The sequence below is a fragment of the Rhodamnia argentea genome, chromosome 3, assembly GCF_020921035.1.
Source record: "Rhodamnia argentea isolate NSW1041297 chromosome 3, ASM2092103v1, whole genome shotgun sequence".
Taxonomy (NCBI): Eukaryota; Viridiplantae; Streptophyta; class Magnoliopsida; order Myrtales; family Myrtaceae; genus Rhodamnia; species Rhodamnia argentea.
In genome coordinates, this window is record NC_063152.1 from 29,045,941 (window position 1) to 29,066,996 (window position 21,056).

A 21,056-nucleotide genomic window follows, 5' to 3' on the forward strand; every position below is an offset into this window, starting at 1 on the left:
ACAGTGGCCTAGCCATGGACCTTTTGTTAATAATATGAATAAACGATGAAGAACTCCGTGTTACCAAATGTAATGATGCCCCAGTAAAGTTGCAAGAAAAGGAAAAGTTTTCATTCTCTCTCTCTCACTCACTTTCTCTGATTGGAAGAACAAACAACATCAACATCATCATGGATCACATTTACGGAGGAATTACAATATTGTTTCTACAACGTCGGATTTCGAGTCTCTCTCAGATGCAGCTTGACAAGGACGCTTTTCCTTTCCTTCCCTTCTCCAACTCAGTCTCTACTTTTGTTGCTTTCTGTCTTTCTTGTCTCCTTGTCTTTCTTCAGCTCTCTCTCTCTCTCTCTCTCTCTCTTCCCTTTCCTTTTGTTTTTCTCTCACTTTCTCGCCTCTGATTTTCTCAGCAGGAAGAACCTGATTCTTTTTTGTTCATCAGCTGATTCTAATAAGCTACAATTAATGGTCTCTCAAAATCAGTAGGAAAAAAAGATTATACAAATAATTAATGCGGCCTTCCCAAAGTGAATTCCAGGTTTAGCGTCATGGGACTTGTGCCTGCGAGAATGACCGGCGGTGAACTGATTTCTGATGTCCTCTCGTAGGTTGAGAGCTTTGGATCCATGTCCTTCTGCTACAGCAAAAAAAGAGAGAGGCAATAGAATAAGAGACAGGCACTAGCATTGACTCTGGAAAGATTAAGAAACTGAAACATTACGACGAGGTCAGCTTTTTCCTTCCCCCATAAATAAATTATCCAATGGGGGTACTTTCATTTCTTGACCATGGTGAAAGAAATTAAAGTTGTCTTCTTCTTCTTCTTTTTTCAAAGTTTTTCGGGTAATCAATGGATGGCATTAGTCCAGGAGCTTAAACACTTCTAACTAAAGTATGTAGGATTCAGAAATTTCAAGAAAAAAAAAGTGAAAAATTCGGCATGTAGCATGCTATAATTCACCGTATCAAGCAATCTAGAGATGTTCCAACTTCTATAGTACATAATTTCACTCAATGAAATCTGGGATGTAGACACCTACAGAGGTTCGACATAGCTCCGATAATCGCGGAAACTTCCAGGGAAAAGAAACTTAAAAACTGCTTGTGTTTAGGGCTTCCTTCATATAAATACCTCAACAGATGGAGTGCTTCCTCCAGAATCCTTTGGCTTGCCATGCAACCAAGCTTCCCTGAAACCAACCAAAAGGAAATGTAGGTTTTTTCAAAGAGAATATATCCCTAGTTGTCAGTGGAAGCCATGCAGAGGGAAGGGGGAAAAAACAAAAGATGGGGATAAAGAAAGCTGTCTTTTTTGTTGTCTCTTCTTTACACAGTCCTCGCTTTTGCGAACTGCATACGTTGTAATAAAGCCGAAAGTCGAGACCCTCACCACGTGATATCCCATTACCCATCAAAACACAACAAGAAGCAAGGTAAAGAATATCAGCTTTAGCGAGTGGCAGAAGAGTTTTTTCTTCGAAGGGGGTCCATTAATGGAGGATTTGATTTAACTTTGGGATTAAGTTTTCTAAACTTTTAGGTCCCACTTAAAGAAAGTGAAGAAAGAAAGAAAGAAAGAGACTTTAGGAGGAGAGCCCACGAAATCCAAAGATGAAGATATCTCTGATTTTAAGGTGGATTTTCCATGTCTTGGGACGAAAAGAATTTTGTAATACGTTTGGTCGTGAAACCATTATGAAGGTTTCACTCTTTTGTCTCGGACAGACGGGTGGAGAGAAAAGCAGGGACAAATTATTCGTTCCTCTTTTTGTTACCTCTTGTAAAAGCCACATACTTTACATGTGCATTATTCAGATGGCGTACGTGTACATATGTTACAGGAAATTAGAGACCCTTAATGTACACTCAGCTAAGAACAAAGGCAGAATACACGAAGAATCCACCTGGCAATACACGCCGAATGTGAGTATTGAAGTATCAATCGGGTTACATGTAGTTTCTATAGTCAATTGCGATGCTTGGAACTTGCCAAAACATTGTTGATCAAGTTTTCCGTTGGGGCATGCTCGCACCGCCATAATACAAGTATTTATAGAGGCTAATCTATGGATTATGCTAGACCCTGACGGTTTTAATTTGCTGGTTGGCCATTCCGACAGTGCTGTTAGAGATGAAGGTTCTAGGGATGAAGTATACAGAGGGCCTTAACCGTAATGGGATGTTGAAAAATGGTTAAGAACCAACAAGACAGGAAGCATGGTCATAGGTTAGAGTTTTAAAGACGACAATCTTGGAGCCTTCCATTAGAGGCCTCTGACGCTGCACGCCTTTTTTTCAAATTACGCAAAAAAAATAAAAAATTATTTTCCAAATTAGATATAAAAAAAATATTTATCCATTTGGGGTCGGCTCGGCAGTCTTGGTGCCGAGCGGGACCCACTCGGCGATTAGGCTGCCGAGCGGGTGGGCCGCTCATCCCTACCACCCCCAACCCCGCCCCGTCGATTTTGTCCTTTCGACAAATCGTCTCCCAAAAAAATTGTAAAAAATCTTAAAAATTAAGAAATAATCACAACTAACTGGCCATGAATGATTCAGGGTATTTTAGCCGACGACTTTTAAAAATGACGATTTTGTCCTTTTGGCAAATTGTCTCCCAAAAAAATTTAAAAAAATCTCAAAAATTAGGAAATGACCACAATTAACTTGCCATGGATGATTCAGGGTACTTTGGCCGACGACTTTGAAAAAATGACGGTTTTGCCCTTTTGGCAAATTGCCTCCCAAAAAAATTATAAAAAATCCCAAAAATTAGTATATGGCCACAATCAACTGGTCATGGACGATTCGGGGTATTTTGGCCGACGACTTTTAAAAATGACGATTTTGCCCTTCTGGCAAATTGTCTCCCAAAAAAATTGTAAAAAATCACAAAAATTAGTAAATGGTCACAATCACTGGCCATGGACGATTCGGGGTATTTTGGTCGACGACTTTTAAAAAATGACGATCTTGCCCTTCTGACAAACTATCTCCCAAAAAAATTGTAAAAAATTTCAAAAATTAGTAAATAGCCACAATTAACTAGGCATGGACGATTCGGGGTATTTTGCCCGATGACTTTTAAAAAATGACGATTTTGCCCTCTGGCAAATTGTCTCCCAAAAAAATTGTTAAAAATCCCAAAAATTAATAAATGGCCACAATCTACTGGCCATGGACGTTCCAGGGTATTTTAGCCGGTGACTTTGAAAAAAGGACAATTTTGTCCTTCTGACAAATTGTCTCTCAAAAAAATTGTAAAAAATCCCAAAAATTAGGAAATGACCACAATCATTTGGTCATAGATGATTCAGGGTATTTTGGTCGACGACTTTTAAAAAATGACGATTTTTCCCTTCTGACAAATTGTAAAAATTTTCAAAAATTGGTAAATGGCCACAATCAACCGGCCATGGACGATTCTGGGTATTTTGGCCTACGATTTTTAAAAAAAGATGATTTTGCCCTTCCGGCAAATTGTCTCCCAAAAAAATTGTAAAAAATCTAAAAAATTAGTAAATCACCACAATCAACTGGCCATGGACAATTCATGGTATTTTGGCCGACGACTTTTAAAAAATGACGATTTTTCCCTTATGGCAAATTGTCTACCAATAAAATTGTAAAAAATGTCAAAAATTAGGAAATGGCCACAATCAATTGGCCATGGACGATTCGTGGTATTTTTGCGGACGACTTTAAAAAAATGACGATTTTGCCCTTTCGGCAAATTGTCTCCCAAAAAAATTGTAAAAGATTTCAAAAATTACGAAATAGCCACAATCAACTAGCCATGGATGATTCAGAGTATTTTGATCGATGACTTTTAAAAAATGACGATTTTATCCTTCCGGCAAATTGTCTCCTAAAAAAATTGTAAAGAATCTCAAAAATTAGGAAATGACCACAATCAAGCGATCATGGACTATTCGGGGTATTTTGGCCGACGACTTTTAAAAAATGACGATTTTGCCCTTCCGGCAAATTGTCTCGCAAAAAAATTGTAAAGAATCTCAAAAATTAGGAAATGACCACAATCAACTGATCATGGACTATTCAGGGTATTTTGGCCGACGACTTTTAAAAAATGACGATTTTGCCCTTCCGGCAAATTGTCTCGAAAAAAAATTGTAAAGAATCTCAAAAATTAGTAAATGACCACAATCAATCGGCCATAAACGATTTGGGGTATTTTGGTCGACGACTTTTAAAAAATGACGATTTTGTTCAACTGCCAAGCGGGCCCCCGCTCGACACCCTGTCGAGCCACAAGCCAACCCCAACCCCACCCCACCCCGACCTTTTGTTTCGCTCGGCGTTTTTAAAAAAAAAATCATAATTTTTTTTATATTTTTAATAATAATTATTTTATTTATAATTTTTTTCTTTTGAAGTTTATTTTATTAATGTAATTAATTAAGGATATTCATAAAATGGAAGTTCTGAGATATATGAAAAACATGTAATTTTCATAATAGATAACAATCGTTAATCACAATTACATCAACTAACGATGTCGTCTTCCTACATGACTTCTTGTTTCGTAACGAGGTTCTCTTCGGTGCTCAACGGGTCTAGTATTGTATCGATGAGGAGGAGGCCGAGGAGGATGTGTAGATGATGAAGGCATATCTTGTGAAAATATGTCATGCCTAGACGATACATATCCTTATGTAGAGAAGCTCGAATAAAAAGGAGGGAAATCGGATCCATACAAAGCGGGAGAAGGAGCTAGAGTCTGCGGGTCGGGAAATGCAAAAGTAGATCCCTCGATAAATGGGGGGCAAAATGGGCGAATCCCGCATAGAAACTTGTCCGGCCTAATCCTGGAGTAAAATTCGGAGCGAAATCTGTCATATAAGGGACGACATTGCCAACTACATGAGCTCGATGAGTCCTCCGAGTCGGTTAAACAGGCTTAGGTGGATCGTTATCATGAGGGCCAACAAGTCTTGCTGTAGTTCTTGGTTGGGGTGGTGGCATCATTGTTAGCCGCCTCTCCTCATGCTGGGCGTATAGCATTGCCCTAACTATCCTTCCCACATATATCCAAGCCCGACGAGATGGACGTAAATTTGTTATACGTAAGATTTGTTTCATCCATCACCTTGGTAATGATATTACAAGTAACAAATGTTATCAAATTACAATAACTTATGTTACTAAAATATAATTAATGAATTAAATTGAAAGTATTTGCACGAACCGTTGAACCCATTGCAGTTCCCGTAATACAAATCCACTTCCGTGTATGTCTACGGAACCACTCCATATATTCTGAATGAAAGTGAAGTTCCTCCGTTACAGGATCAACATGGACTATATATTCGGTACGCTTGTCCCATATAGCGATTCATCGTCCGTGCTTAGTTACCCAATCCTTCCTTGGTGGCCTATTGTCAATATCGTGTAAGGTTTTGTGATCGCCGGGAAGAGTAGGTATTAGCCTTTGTATACCAAAGCGACGAAGTACTCGATCCGGATAATGTCACTCAACTATCCAGAAACGGATGAATGAGACAGGAGCCCTCTAAATATCTTGTCCCCGCAAGCGTTACTACGGTACAATCTCTAGAATGTCACCACCGTAGGGCTCCTAAGTAATCTATTATCGTAATAAAACATATCAAATTAAATGAAGAATTAATTTAAATGCTAACATTATGTTAAACACATTCGTTGCTATTATTACTTACATCTTCGGATGTCAATCTATCAAGTTGGTAGTGCGGATGTACCAACGTATGCGTGAGGATCTTCGTTGTGCTTCGACCTTGACTCTAAGCGCATAAACAAAAAACATTCAATTTTCATATATTATACGCACTGGAAAAAATTAATGGCGCACGAACCGAAAATGCAATAGATCACATACCGACTACCGAAAGGTGCACGTACTAAAGGAATATTAACCGTCGGGGATGAGAAGACACATCTAAAGTGCTCCCATGCACAAATCTGCAGTATATGTAAGGTACCGCCCATTTGCTTCGCTTCCGGGTCGGTAGTACGACATAACTCCCGATACAACCATGCAAGTGCTGCTAAACCCCAATTATCTTGCGTAGGGACGTTGAAGTTCGCCAGTAATGGAAAAAATAACAAACTAACTCGAGCACCCGATTTGTCTGCAAAAATAGATCCTTCTAGTAGACGGAGAATGAAAGCACATGCATGCTGCATTATGGTGACGTCATCGGCTTACGCCGGAAGATCTTCAAAGCGTTGTCTCAACCAACTCAAACTTATCTGTGTGCCACGCAACTAGGCCGGGTGAACACCGAGTAGATCATCACATACAATGGCCAAATTCACAATACTTGGGCCCGATGGCGTACGTCCATATATAGAAAACCCCGTAAGCACTGTAATATCCTGCAGCGTGATAGTGCATTCACCTTCCAGCATATGGAAGATGTGAGTCTCGGACCTCCACCGCTCGATCAATCCAGCAATTAAATGCCAATCAAGCCGCACGAATCTTATCAAATAAACGCCATAAAATCTCGAAGATTGCGGATACGGGACTATGCGCGAATCAAGTTCACCTATGTGTAACATCGCTCGCCGACATCTAAGGGCTTACGTCGGATATATTTATGAAATGTAACATGAACAGTTAGTGTCAATTTTTATAATGTTGTTACAAAGGACGGATCAACCGAAAATTCTTCGATTACTTTAGCATCCCATATAGCATGAGATTTATGTTGGGCTTGCCCGATAAGTAGTGAACCATCCTCTAAGCCTGGCTGAATGTAAGTACTCTGTGCCATATCTATACAATTGCGATATTATAACATTATAACAAATTCTCCTATGTATGGATAACATGGAATAGATAAACCGAATAAATATCGTGCAATTGTGATATTATAATATTATAAAAAATTCAAATATGTAATGTAAAAACCAGGGAAAAATGAACTTCATAAATATCAATCCAATAATAATATTATAACATTAAAAAAAATTCATGAAACTAATTTACATAATTAACGCAAGTATGATTTACTCTCCGGCAGATCTGTGTGCACAAGTTTTCCTGTTGTGCCTTGATTTTCCACAGTGTGTGCAATGATTTCGTGAAGTGCTACTGCTTGGGATTCTCCAGTCCATCTCATTTCGGATCCGTGATGCACGATGCCTTTCTTTCTTCCGAATACGACTCGGGTCCGGCACTAATGACGGCTCGTAAGATTCAAGTTGGTAATCAAGATGCCCCAACGGATTAAACATATACCGATAGCACCGAAAGGTTTTATCTAACGTATATCATTCATCTGCGTACGGTTCGTAATCAATGCCATACGCTTGACATGCTGCAATTACGTGTGAACATGAGATTTTCAGCCCTTGAAATTTTTCACATGTGCATGTTTGTAAGTCTAGGCGCACTAAGTGTTTATGGCCCTCTGAACCCCCGGATCCGTCACGTCCGGTTGTCACTTCGAAAATCCCGCTATCGTAGTCGAAACATGTGATCGCATGCCTATTTGCTTTTTGATTGTTGTGCTCGAGCGTGGCACCCGCAAATTGCATATATTTTCATTGATTGTCTTTCTACACCCCGTACATTGTTCTTCTCGTATCAAAATAGTGCACCAACCGATAGAATATCTTGTCAACCATGGTCGCTATTGACGGACCACGGAAACCCTTCTGCATCCCGTTGACTAATTCAACTAAATTTGTCGTCATCGATCCATATCTCCTCCCTTCATCATAAGCCTTTGTCCATTTTTCTCTTGAATCTGATCGCACCATGTAGCCGTGGTTGGATCAAACCTCCTAATTTGGCTCATGATTTAGTCGAACTTCCGCCGTTAGTTCGCGTAAGCTATACATTACAACATTAATTAATACTTCGTACTCAAATTTTTGCACACGTATTTTCCTGAAATTTACAAATTTGATAATTTACCCGCCATCCGAACAAGTCTTTTGCCTTGAGCATTTTTGAATTGTTTATTGTAGTTCTTGGCAACGTGCCGAATGCAATATCTATGGTGGCCATGTGGAGGACGCCACCGTATTGTCTTCATTGCTCGTTGAATCCCGATATGTCTGTATGATATTACACAAATATCATCTCTCCTAGTGACATATCTCCGCAACTGATTCATAAACTAAGTCCAATTGTCAACATTTTCCCGATGGACTACAGCAAATGCCAGCGGGAAATTATGATTATATCCATCAAGTGAGGCCGTACAAAGGAGGGTTCCTTGGTATTTTCCGTACAAAAATCTACCATCAACAAATATCACAGATCGACAACTTGTGAAACCTTCAATCGTCTGTTTGAAAGTCCAAAACATCCGATTGAAAATCGTGTAGCCTCGATCTAGGTTGATATGATCATCGATCACAAAATGCGAACTTGGATTTCGACTCTCCATTTCGATCATCCACGTCCTCAACCTATCGTATGACAATTCTCAATCTTCAAATTGTCCGGCAATCGCCATTTGTTTGGCCTTTCGGGTTTTACGGTAAGTAGGTTCGCAGTGTAGCTTGTCTTGAATCTCCGCCATCGGTGACTTGATTTTGATATATGGTTGGGCGGCGACCAATCGGTAGAAATATATACAATTTGCGGGTGTCATGCTCGAGCACAACGGTCAAAAAGCAAATAGGCATGCGGTTACATGTTTCGACTACGATAGCGAGGTTTTCGAAGTGACAACCGGACGTGACAGATCCGGGGGTTCAGGGGGCCACAAACACATAGTGCGCTTAGACTTGTGAACGTGCATTTGTGAGAAATTTCAAGAGCTCAAAGTCCTATGTTCACACGTAATTGTAGCATGTGAAACGTATGACATTGATTACGAATCATACGTAGATGAATGATATACGTTAGATAAAACCTTTCAGTGCTATTAATATATGTTTAATTCGTTGGGGCATCTTGATTACCGGCTTGAACCCGACGAGCCGCCATTAGTGCCGGACCCGAGTCGTATTCGGAAGAAAAGAAAGCTCCGTGCATCACGGATCGGGAATGAGATGGACCGGAGAAGCCCGAACAGTAGCACTTCGCGAAATCATTGCACACACTGTGGAAAATCGGGGCACAACAAGAAAACTTGTGTACACAGATCGGCCCGAGAGTAGATCATACTTGCATTAATTATGTAAATTAGTTACATGAATTTTTTGCAATGTTATAATATAATTATTGGATTGATATTTATGAAGTTCATTTTTTCTGAATTTTTACATTGCATATTTGAATTTTTTGTAATATTATAATATCATAATTGTACGATATTTAGTCAGTTTATCCGTTTTATGTTATCCATACATATGAGAATTCGTTGTAATATTATAATATCACAATTGTGTAGATATGGCACATAGTACTTACATTCAGTAGGGCCTAGAGGATGGTTCACTACTTATCGGGCAAGCCCGACATAAATCTCAGGCTATATGGGATGCTAAAGTAACTCAAGAATTTTCGGTTGATCTGTCCTTTGTAACAACATTATAAAAATTGCCACTAACTGTTCATGTTATATTTCACAGATACATCCGACAGAAGCCCTTAGATGTCGGCGAGCGATGCTACACATAGGTGAACTTGATCCGCGCATAGTCCCGTATCTGCAAGCTTCGGGATTTTATGGCGTTTATTTGATGGGATTTGTGCAGCTTGATTATCATTTAATTACTGCATTGGTCGAGCGGTGGAGGTCCGAGACCCACACCTTCCATATGCAGGAAGGTGAATGCACTATCACGCTGCAGGATATTGTAGTGCTTACGGGGCTTTCTATAGATGGACGTGCAGATATCGGCCCTAGTATTGTGAATTGGGCCACTATCCGTGATGATCTACTCGGTGCCAATCCAACCCGGTTGCGTGGCACACAAATAAGTTTGAGCTGGTTGAGGCAACGCTTTGAAGATCTTCCTGGCGAAGCCGATGACGTCACCATAGTGCACAATGCACGGGCTTTCATTCTCCGTTTGTTAGGAGGATCTATTTTCGCGGACAAATCGAGTGCCCGAGTTAGTTTGTTGTTTCTTTCATTACTGGCGAACCTCAACGTCTCTACGCAGTATAGTTGGGGTTCAGAAGCACTTGCATGGTTGTACCAAAAGTTATGTCGTGCTACCGATCCGGAAGCGAAGCAAATGGGCGATGCCTTACATATACTGCAGATTTGGGCGTGGGAGCGCTTCGGATGTGTCTCCCCATCTCCGATGGTTGATGTTCCTTTAGTATATGCACCTTTCGGTAGTCGGTATGTGATCTATTACATTTTCGGTTCGTGCGTCATTAATTCTTTCCAGTGCGTATAATATATGAAAATTGAATGTTTTTTGTTTATGCGGCTGGAGTCAAGGTCGAAGCACAATGGAGATCCCCACGCATACGTTGGTATATTTGTGCTATCAACTTGATAGATTGACATCCGAAAATGTAAGTAATGATAGCAACTAATAAGTTTAATATAATGTTAGCTTTTAAATTAATTCTTCATTTAATTTGATATGTTTTATTACAATAACGATTACTTGGGAGCCCTACGACAACGATATTCTGGAGAATGTACCGTACATCGGGTTGCGGGGATAAGATATTTAGAGAGCTCGTGTCCCACTCATCCGTTTTCGGATAGTTGAGTAGCATTATCCAGGCCGAGTACTTCGCTAGTTTGGTATGCATCGCCCAATACCTACTCCTCCTGGCGATCACAAAGCCTTGCATGATATTGACAATAGGCCACCCGGGAAAGATTGAGCTGTTAAGCACGGACGATGGATCGCTATGTGGGACAGACGTACCGAATATATAGTCTATGCTAATCCCGCAACGGAGGAACTTCACTTTCATTCACAATATATGGAGTGGTTCAGTAGACATACACGAAAGTGAATTTCTATTACGGGAGCCGCAATGGGTTCAACGGTTCGTGCAAATACTTTCAATTTAATTCATTAATTATATTTTAGTAACATAAATTATTGTAATTTAATAATATTTGTTACTTGTGATATCATTACGGGGGTGATGGCGTGGAACAAATCTTACGTATAACAAATTCACGTCCATCTCGTTAAGCTTGGGCAGATATGAGGAGGATAGCTAGGGCAATGTTATATGCCAAACATGAGGAGAGGCGGCTAACAATGATGCAACCACCTCAACCAGCAACTACAGCAGGATCCGTTGGCCCTCACGATGGCGATCCACCCGAGCCTGCTCGGCCTACCGGGAGGACTCCTCGAGCTCATGTAATTGGCAATGCCGTCCCTTACACCTTCGAGTATCATATGACTGATTTCGCTCCGGGTTTCACTCCAAGATTAGGCCAGATAGGTTTCGATGCGGGATTCGCCCATTTTGTTGCCCCATTTATCGATGGATCTATTTTTGCATTTCTTGACCCTGAGACTCCAGCTCCTTCTCCTACTTCGTATGGATCCGATTTCCCTCCTTTTTATTCGGGCTTCTTTACATAAGGATATGTATCGTCCGGGCATGGCATATTTTTACAAGATATGTCTTCATCATCTACACATCCTCCTCGGTCGGATGCTCCTCCTCGGCCTCCTCTTCATCGGTACAATACTAGATCCGCCGAGCACCAAATAGAATCTCATTGCGGAACAGGAGGTCATGTAGGAAGACGACATCGTTAGTAGATGTAATTACGATTAACGATTGTTATCTATTATGAAAATTACATGTTTTTCATATATCTCGGCGCTTTCATTTTATGAATATTCTTAATTAATTGCATTAATAAAATAAACTTCAAAAGAAAAAAATTATAAATAAAATAATTATTATTAAAAACGTAAAAAATTTATGATTTTTTTTAAAAACTCCGAGCAAAACAAAAAGCCGGGGTGGGGTGTGGTTGGGGTTGGCTTGCGGCCCGACGGGGTGTCGAGCGGGGGCCCACTCGGCAGTTGGGCAAAATCGTCATTTTTTAAAAGTCCTCGGCTAAAATACCATGAATCGTCCATGGCCTGTTGATTGTGGCCATTTCCTAATTTTTGAAATTTTGTACAATTTTTTTGAAAGACAATTTGCTAGAAGGGGAAAATCGTCATTTTTTAAAAGTCATCGGCCAAAATACTCTGAATCGTTCATGGACGGTTGATTGTGGCCATTTACTAATTTTTGAAATTTTTTACAATTTTTTTGGAAGATAATTTTCCGGAAAGGCAAAATCGTCATTTTTTAAAAGCCGTCGACCAAAATATCCTAAATCGTCCATGGCCAGGTGATTGTGGGATGAATCGAGTGTTTTGTGAGGTCCGGACGCGGCCCCAAACATCACCGACAAAGAGACGGAGAATGTTAATGCCTTGCATTTTTTTTTTAAATCTAAGACATTGCTCTAAATCTTGCTACAAAACTCGGGAATTTCTCATTTGAACATGTATGATTTCTCTAGAGTATAATGACGGTCGGTGGTATGTGATACATTCTATGGATATAGAGCTCAAAGATTTGAATGACTTGGCAAGGAGTTGCTTTGAATAGCGGGGTTAGACGGATATGAGATTAATTAGGTATAGCAGGATCGGACGTAACAATGACTTGGTACGGGGTAGCTTTGAGGAAATTAATATCACAAATTATAAGAATATCTACGACAATATGCGAGCTCAAAAATCATAGGAATGAAAGTACAGCAAAAATGTTGCTAGTGTAATTCACATTTCCGGACATGAATGAATGTCGAAATTTTAACAATAGTTGTTTTAGTAGTTTGGAAGCAAGGGACGGCTCGAGGAATCGTTTTGCTAGATACTCATGAGAGCTTTTCACTTCATGAATGAACGGAGATCAAGCATAAATACTTTCGGTTCGTGTGCATGGCATTAATATTTCACGGGAGAACACAAATGAAATGGGGAGAGAAAAAAAAGGGGGCGGATCGCATATAATGTTGAAGTTTGTTTGTTAAAACAAAAAGCTGCCTTTTCAATCCCACATGGGATAGAAAGAAGGGTGCAAGTCTCTTTATTAGTTAGAAGGCCACAATAGTCTTTCGGAATAAAGAAATGGGCAAGTGGGCTAGACCCCACTATACCCGCGTGCGGGTGCGCGTGTGATTGCGCGATTTTGACGCGATTATTAGACGCACTTAGCACTTTGCGCGCCGCGGACGGAAATAAATCTTAATCATTAATTTTTATTTTTCGAAATCAATTTATTTTTTTTTTTTTTATATTCTATATTATTAATTATGACTGTTCGGACATGAACAGTTGCGTCCGAATGGCGGTTGTCACTTACGAACGGTTGTGTTCGAATGATAGTTATCACTCACGAACAGTCATGTCCGAATGGTAATGTTTCGGACATGAATAAGTGCGATGTTTCGGACATGAATAGGTGCGTTCGTATATGGGCGGTTTGGACACCAAGAGGTGTGTTCCATTAGTATTATATAAATGACAATTCAATTCAATTTCTGACAACAACTTTCATTCTTTCGTTTTCCTTCAAAAGAGAGACTGCCAATCTTCATTGTTTCGTAGAGAGTTTTTGGAGATTTCTTGGAATTGCTATCTAGTAATCTCATCGCGACTTTGTTGTATCCTGAAGGGAATTTGCCAGAAACCTATAGCAACTTCGTGGGGCAAATTGATCCTAAAAGAGAGTGATTACACGCCTCAAAGTCCGACCACATTGTTACTACATTCCATTATTTTCCAACAATTTTTAGGATCAATTTTGCGCAACAATGGAGTCGGAAACCATCAAAGTGATGAATCGGGATATGGTCAAGTTAGATCGGTTCGACGGCAACAACTTCTCACGTTGGAAGGACAAAGTGATGTTTTCGCTTACGGCTTTGAAGATATCATATATTCTGGACCCGAATTTGGCGCCCATTGAAGATCCTATTCCTACCACTGAAGGGCAAGAACCAAATCTTTGAAGAAATTGAGAGGGTGAATAAGGCAAAGAAGAAACGTGATGAAGACGAACTACTTTGTCGCGGGCACATTCTCAATACGCTGTCCGACCGACCGTATGACTTGTTCACGTAAATGAAGTCGGCTAGGGAAATCTGGAATGCACTCGAATTCAAGTACGAGAGCGAGAGGAACAAGGTACTAACAAATATCCGATTGCTAAATATTTCGATTTCAAATTCATTGATGCTAAACCCCTTCTGGAGCAAGTCCACGAACTACAAGTTCTAGTGAACAAAATTCGTGCTCTCAAAATCGACATACCAGAAGCATTTCAAGTTGGAGCAATCATTGCCAAATTGCCTTCAAGTTGGAAGGACTATGGGAAAAGGCTTATGCACGGGACAGAGGACATAACTTTGGTTCAACTCCAGAAACATCTTCGCATTGAAGAAGAGTCACGCTTGCGTGAAAATTCTGGACTATACGAAACTAAAGTGAATGTCCTGACGGGTGATGGATTTCAGTCCAAAATTAACCCAAATTTGAAACGCAAGAGAGAGCAGAATTTTAAGAAGGCACAAAAGAAAAAGAAAGGGGGCTGTTTCGTTTGCGGCAAAGTGGGCCATTTTGCAAGGGACTTGTAGGCATCGCAAGAACAATACTTCCAAGGAGAAGAATACACCAATGCCAATTGTGAAGGCGGATACCAATGCTTGTTGAAGAAAACTATGTGGCCATGGTTACACATAAGTTTTCAAACTTGGAAATTTTCGAGAAACTTGATGGTATTGTGGCCACGATGACACGAAATCAACGGTACTTCTGTTCAATCGGGTTGGTGGTTGGATTCCAGAGCAACAATCCACGTGTGCAAGGATAAGTCCATGATCAAGAACTTTCAAGAGGTTGTTGACATTAACTATCGAGAGGTCCAAATGGCAAACACCAGTGTTGCAAAAATCGAAGGCCAAGGCTCCGTGGAGTTAGACTTCACTTCGGGAAAGAAAGTTACCCTTCGAATGTATTGTATGTACCCGAGATTAGGAAGAATTTAATTTCCGTTGATTTGTTATGTAAAAGGGGATTTGGTCTTGTTTGAATCCGACAAGGTTATCTTGTCGAAGAATGGAATATTTGTGGGAAAGGGTTATGCCAATGATGGCATGTATCAACTAAGTATCAATAATAAGATTGAATCTTCTGTTTATCTTGTTGACTCTTCAATTTTATGGCATAGTAGATTAGCGCATTTAAATTTTCGATATTTAAAGAATATGAAAAAATTAGACTTGATCAATTTTAATGGAGAATTAGATAAATGTGAAATTTGTGCCGAGTCTAAATTAACGAAGAGACCTTTTCCGAGTACAAGTAGGAATTCGAATTTGTTAGATTTGGTGCATAGCGATATATGCGAATTCAATGGAATGTTAACTCGTGGTGGTAAAAGGTATTTTATTACCTTTGTGGATGACCATGATAGGTATTTGTACGTTTATCTCTTAAGATCTAAAGATGAAGCATTTACCATGTTTAAGAAATATAAGGTTGAAGTAGAAAATCAATTGGAAAAGAAAATTAAAGTTCTACGTTCGGATAGAGGTGATGAATATTTCTTGAATGAATTTTCATCATTTTGTGAAGAACATGGTATTATTCATCAAACTTCAGCACCATACACTCCACATGCAGAATGGTTTGGTTCGAAAGGAAAAATAGATCTCTTGGAGAAATGATTAATTGTATGCTTTCTAACTCAAAGCTACCAATTAATTTATGGGGTGAAGCATTACTTACCGCATGTCATATTCATAATGGAATACCATCTAAGAAGACTAACGTAAGTCCATATGAATTGTGGAAAGGTAGAAAGCCAAACTTGTCATATTTTAAAGTGTGGGGGTGCTTGGCTTATTATAGAGTACAGACCCTAAGAGAACAAAGCTTGGTCCTAGAGCAATTAAAAGTGTTTTCCTTGGATATGCTGAAAATAGTAAAGCTTATAGGCTTCTTGATTTAGAATCAAATGTCATAGTGGAATCAAGAGATGTTGAGTTTTTTGAGAATAAGTATTCTACGGACTTTGAAATTAGTGGGAATAATAATTCAAAGCCTATAGAAATACAAGTAGATTCTCATGAAAAGGAAATAAAGGATTCGAAAATTATGACTGAACCAAGGAGAAGTACAAGACCAAGAAAATTGAAAGATTTAGGTCCCGACTTTATTACTCATATTTTTCTTGTTGAAGGAGACAGAGATAATAATGTGGTAAATAAATACCCTTTAGTATTTAATTTAGAAGACGATCCTAAATGTTTTAGTGATGCTATGTCTTCTAGAGATGCTTCTTTTGGAAAGAAGCTATAGATGATGAAATGGACTCAATTATGTCTAATAATACTTGGGTATTAGCAGATTTGCCAAAAGGATCTAAACCTATTGGGTGTAAATGGGTTTTCGGGAGAAAATATAACTACGATGGTACAGTCCAAACTTTTAAGGCTAGGTTGGTGGCCAAAGGATATAGACAAAAAGAAGGAATAGATTATTTTGATACTTATGCCCCTGTAGCACGTATAACATCTATTCGGATTCTTTTTGCTCTTGCATCCATTTATGATCTTTGTGTTCATCAAATGGATGTCAAAACTGCTTTCTTAAATGGAGATTTAAATGAAGAAATTTACATGGAACAACCGGAAGGTTTTATACTTCCTAGGAACGAAAAGAAAGTGTGTAAGTTGATTAAATCTCTTTATGGACTTAAGCAAGCTCCAAAGCGGTGGCATGAGAAATTTGATTCGATCATATTGTCTAATGGTTTCAAACATAATAGTGCTGATAAGTGTATTTACTCTAAGTTCACTAAAGACTATGGAGTCTTGGTTTGCTTATACGTTGATGATATGCTTATTTTTGGAACCAATATGACCGGAGTAAATGAGACTAAAAAGTATCTAACTTCGAATTTTAAAATGAAAGATTTGGGTGAAGTAGATACTATATTGGGTATCAAAGTAAAAAAGCATAGTGGGGGTTACTCGTTGAGCCAAGGAGATTACATTGAAAAAATGTTAAATAAATTTCAACATCTTGGTTACAAAGTGGCGAGTACTCCAATTGATCCCAATGTGAAGTTAAATTATAATTCCGGTAGGGCAGTAGCACAACTTGAATATGCGAGTGCTATAGGATCTTTAATGTATGCGATGCATTGTACTAGACCCGACATCGCATTTTTTGTGTGTAAATTGAGTAGATACACTAGTAATCCAAGTATAGAACATTGGAATCTTTGTTACAAGAATTTTTGGCTATCTTAAGAGAACCAAAAATTTGGGATTGTTCTATAATAATTATCCTATTGTACTAGAAGGATACACCGATGCTAGTTGGATTACAAGCGTAGGAGATAAACATTCTACCTCCGGATGGATTTTCACATTAGGAGAATGTCTTTGTATCTTGGGCAAGCAAGAAACAGGACTTGTATATCTCATTCAACGATGGAATCGGAATTTATAGCTTTAGCAAAGGTGGGAAAGAGGCTGAATGGATTAGAAATTTGTTGTTAGATATCAAATTGTGGCTTAGTCCAATGCCTCCTATTTCTATCCATTGTGATAGTCAAGCTACTTTGGCAAGAGCATATAGTAGCACCTATAATGGTAAGTCTAGGCATATTAGTCTAAGACATGAGTATGTAAGACAATTGATTAAAGATGGTACCATAACAATTGTCTATGTAAGGTCAAGCAAGAATCCGGTGACCCTTTCACAAAGGCACTACCAAGAGAGGTAGTAATAATGAGCTCAAAAGAAATGGGGTTGAAACCATTTAATTAAATCATCGATAATGGTAACCCGACCAAATACTAGCACATCACTAGTAATATGGTTTAATGGGTAAAAACAAGTTCTTGAAAGTGATTGTATAATACTTGATATAAGCCCCGACATGAGAAATCGAGTATTGTCCATTACGTTTTAGAGGCTGAATTATATTCTTAATGAAGTATAATACATTAATGTATCGTGTTCATTAGTAACAGAAACACGTGATTGATACTTCACCTATATGAGCTTAGAAGTGGTGCCGCTTCTTACGAAAGTTATGGTTGCTTTCTAGAGAGCTCATGAAAAGGTACAAGCACAAGGCCATAACAGTGCTAAGTATATTATAAACTTCTCGTTGAAACAAGAGGTTAATATATGTGCAGTATGTCCCAGACTATTACTAAAAGTAACAAGTTTAAAGCCAGCAGCTACTTGTGACTTTGATAGAACTTTGAGATACTTGCACTAAATGAAGGTTTAACTCGAAAGAGACCTTCATGTATGTATACCGATCTCATGAAATTTTGGTCGTATCACATTTAAAAATATATATTATTAAAAAAAAAAAAATTATTTGTTTTACAAACAAAGTGGGGGATTGTTGAAGTTTGTTTGTTAAAACAAAAAGCTGCCTTTTCAATCCCACATGGGATAGAAAGAAGGGTGCAAGTCTCTTTATTAGTTAGAAGGCCACAATAGTCTTTCGGAATAAAGAAATGGGCAAGTGGGCTAGACCCCACTATACCCGCGTGCGGGTGCGCGTGTGATTGCGCGATTTTGACGCGATTATTAGACGCACTTAGCACTTTGCGCGCCGCGGACGGAAATAAATCTTAATCATTAATTTTTATTTTTCGAAATCAATTTATTTTTTTTTTTTTTATATTCTATATTATTAATTATGACTGTTCAGACATGAACAGTTGCGTCCGAATGGCGGTTGTCACTTACGAACGGTTGTGTTCGAATGATAGTTATCACTCACGAACAGTCATGTCCGAATGGTAATGTTTCGGACATGAATAAGTGCGATGTTTCGGACATGAATAGGTGCGTTCGTATATGGGCGGTTTGGACACCAAGAGGTGTGTTCCATTAGTATTATATAAATGACAATTTTGTTCAATTTCTGACAACAACTTTCATTCTTTCGTTTTCCTTCAAAAGAGAGACGACCAATCTTCATTGTTTCGTAGAGAGTTTTTGGAGATTTCTTGGAATTGCTATCTAGTAATCTCATCGCGACTTTGTTGTATCCTGAAGGGAATTTGCCAGAAACCTATAGCAACTTCGTGGGGCAAATTGATCCTAAAAGAGAGTGATTACACGCCTCAAAGTCCGACCACATTGTTACTACATTCCATTATTTTCCAACATATAAGAGCTAACCTTGAAGAATTGCTCCGGAGACCACGGTGACTCGAATCTTGATGATCATGCCTTCCAAGTTCCGGCCTTTTCGGGTTCGCAACTTCAATGACCAAAGCATCAGAAGTTTCTCCTGAAGATCCATTATCAAATGCAGCCGTTTGTCCTGCGTACAAAGGTCGAGATAGATGCATAAGAAGCTCGTACATGACGGCGCATGTCGAAACATTCTATCGCTCACATGGTTCATATCATTTTTTTTTTCCCAGAAAAGGGAAACTGGTTAGTTCTTACCTGAAGAATTAGCTGCTGCTCTATCGGTAGTCTTCACGGTTTGATACATCTGCGAATCCCACGGGGTAAACTTGTTAGTGAGTTTTCACTCGGCATTAAGCGTAAAAAGAAAGTGTCGTAGTTGGGGTTCTATGCAATGCTTAAACCAGGTACTGATTAACATAGGCGTGCATGATGCTTCAGAAAAACATTACTTTCCATATCCAAAGATTCATGCAAAAACACAAATGAAGACCCGCGCACGGGTTGTGCAAGTGTGTCCAACTTGAGAAGAAAACCCTGTCTGAAACCTACATCATTGAGAAATGATGATGTTCTGTAGTTACTCCTTTTTCGTTTTCCCTATTTTTCCTTCCCACATAACTTTCTTAAAAAAAAATGAAAAAAACTCAGCATAAGTGTGCTCTTCTCTCGGCTTGGCCGACTCCACTTTGAACTCCTCGTGTTTTTGTCTTTACTTGGTTCTCATGAAATCGAAAACAGCAACTCTCTCTCTCTCTCTCTACTGTTATTTTGCTTCTTTTTTGACTTGGGTTATTGATTCTTGAGAGTGAAAAGCTGTTGATGATTAGTTTCTTTGCAGGACCATCAGATCTAGTAGAGAAAAGGGTGTGCAAAGGGCTTGAGAGAGAGAGAGAGAGAGAGAGAGAGAGAGCCTTAAGCTGAGAAAATCTTGGAATCCGAAACAAATGCACTAAACAGACCTCCCGTAACAATGTCAGCTCTCTTAAATAATGCAAGTGCTGATGCCAACACCACCATAAGAAAGACAAAACTGGATCACTGCTTAATGTCATGCAATTTCTCAGACAAAGCACAAGATGCAAGAGAGACAGAAATTTATGGCTGCATATTCTTGCTTTTCGTTTAATTAGAGAGAGAGAGAGAGAGATCTTGATAGAAATGAGGTTCTTTTGTTACCTGTAAATGAGACTTAACATGTGCCAAGGTTAGATCTTTCACGTCCATTAGCTCAAGGACGGACTTTGGTGTGGCTCCTAAAAAAAAAAAAACCCACGAGAGAAAAAGAGAGAGAATAAGCAGAAAAAAAAGTAAATATTCTCTACTCATTTGGTTTCCTGTTTTTTCAACTTCTAAAGAATGAAGCCCAATTTTTTTTTTCCAGGAGGGAATAAAAATCTGTAAAAGATGGAAGATGAGGCCAAAACATCATAGGAAAGAGAGGAATCACAGAGAATACAAAGATGAGAAGCATTACTCTCGTGGCCGCCGAGCAGCTCCACCGCATGGACGAACCGGGCGTGCAGCGTGGTCGTCCACCGCATTCGCGGTGCCCGCATGCTCCGCTTTGCCGGGAACCGGGATAAGAACCTCGATCTCATCAGCCCGTGCGAATGGCAAAGGTTCGAAATGTTGCCGCCGCCGCTATTGGGTCTAGGAATTTAAAGCTGGGAAGAGGGATGAGAGGGCTGGATTCATGGATGGGGTTAGATCAATATGAGACTGGGGAAGAAGTAGTTGCAGAGAACTTGGAGATGAAAGAGAGAGAGAAAGAGAGAGAGAGATGAAATGAAGAGAGTGGCCTCGTTTTCCTTTGTGAAGAGGTATAAGTGAGAAAATGACACTTCAAAATCAAAGAAAGAGAGAAAGGGAGAGAAAGAGTTCCTTTTTTTTTTTTTTTTTTTTGGCCT

The 21,056-nt window shown here is 39.2% G+C and overlaps 1 protein-coding gene across 1 annotated transcript; it reads right to left on the reverse strand.

Annotated features, from left to right (window-relative positions):
• Positions 1–221: 221 nt before the first annotated feature.
• On the reverse strand, positions 222–20,769 carry LOC115743020 (probable transcription factor KAN2). Its single transcript, XM_030677610.2, has 6 exons — positions 20,624–20,769; positions 20,326–20,402; positions 19,405–19,453; positions 19,132–19,276; positions 1,133–1,190; positions 222–634 (listed from the first exon to the last, which is right to left on the reverse strand). Exons 1-6 carry the CDS (start codon positions 20,745–20,747, stop codon positions 509–511), a joined length of 579 nt encoding a protein of 192 aa, XP_030533470.1. The 5' UTR covers positions 20,748–20,769; the 3' UTR covers positions 222–508.
• Between the last annotated feature and the right edge of the window lie 287 nt (positions 20,770–21,056).

What these genes read in the sequence shown, in the direction of transcription:
- LOC115743020 (XM_030677610.2), bottom strand. Translation starts at nt 20,747, where the DNA reads ATGAGATCGAGGTTCTTATCCCGGTTCCCGGCAAAGCGGAGCATGCGG. An exon ending in ATGTTAAGTCTCATTTACAG is followed by an intron (nt 19,454 to 20,325) that starts GTAACAAAAGAA and finishes TGGGATTCGCAG; the next exon opens with ATGTATCAAACCGTGAAGAC. An exon ending in CTCCGGAGCAATTCTTCAAG is followed by an intron (nt 1,191 to 19,131) that starts GTTAGCTCTTAT and finishes GGTTGGTTTCAG; the next exon opens with GGAAGCTTGGTTGCATGGCA.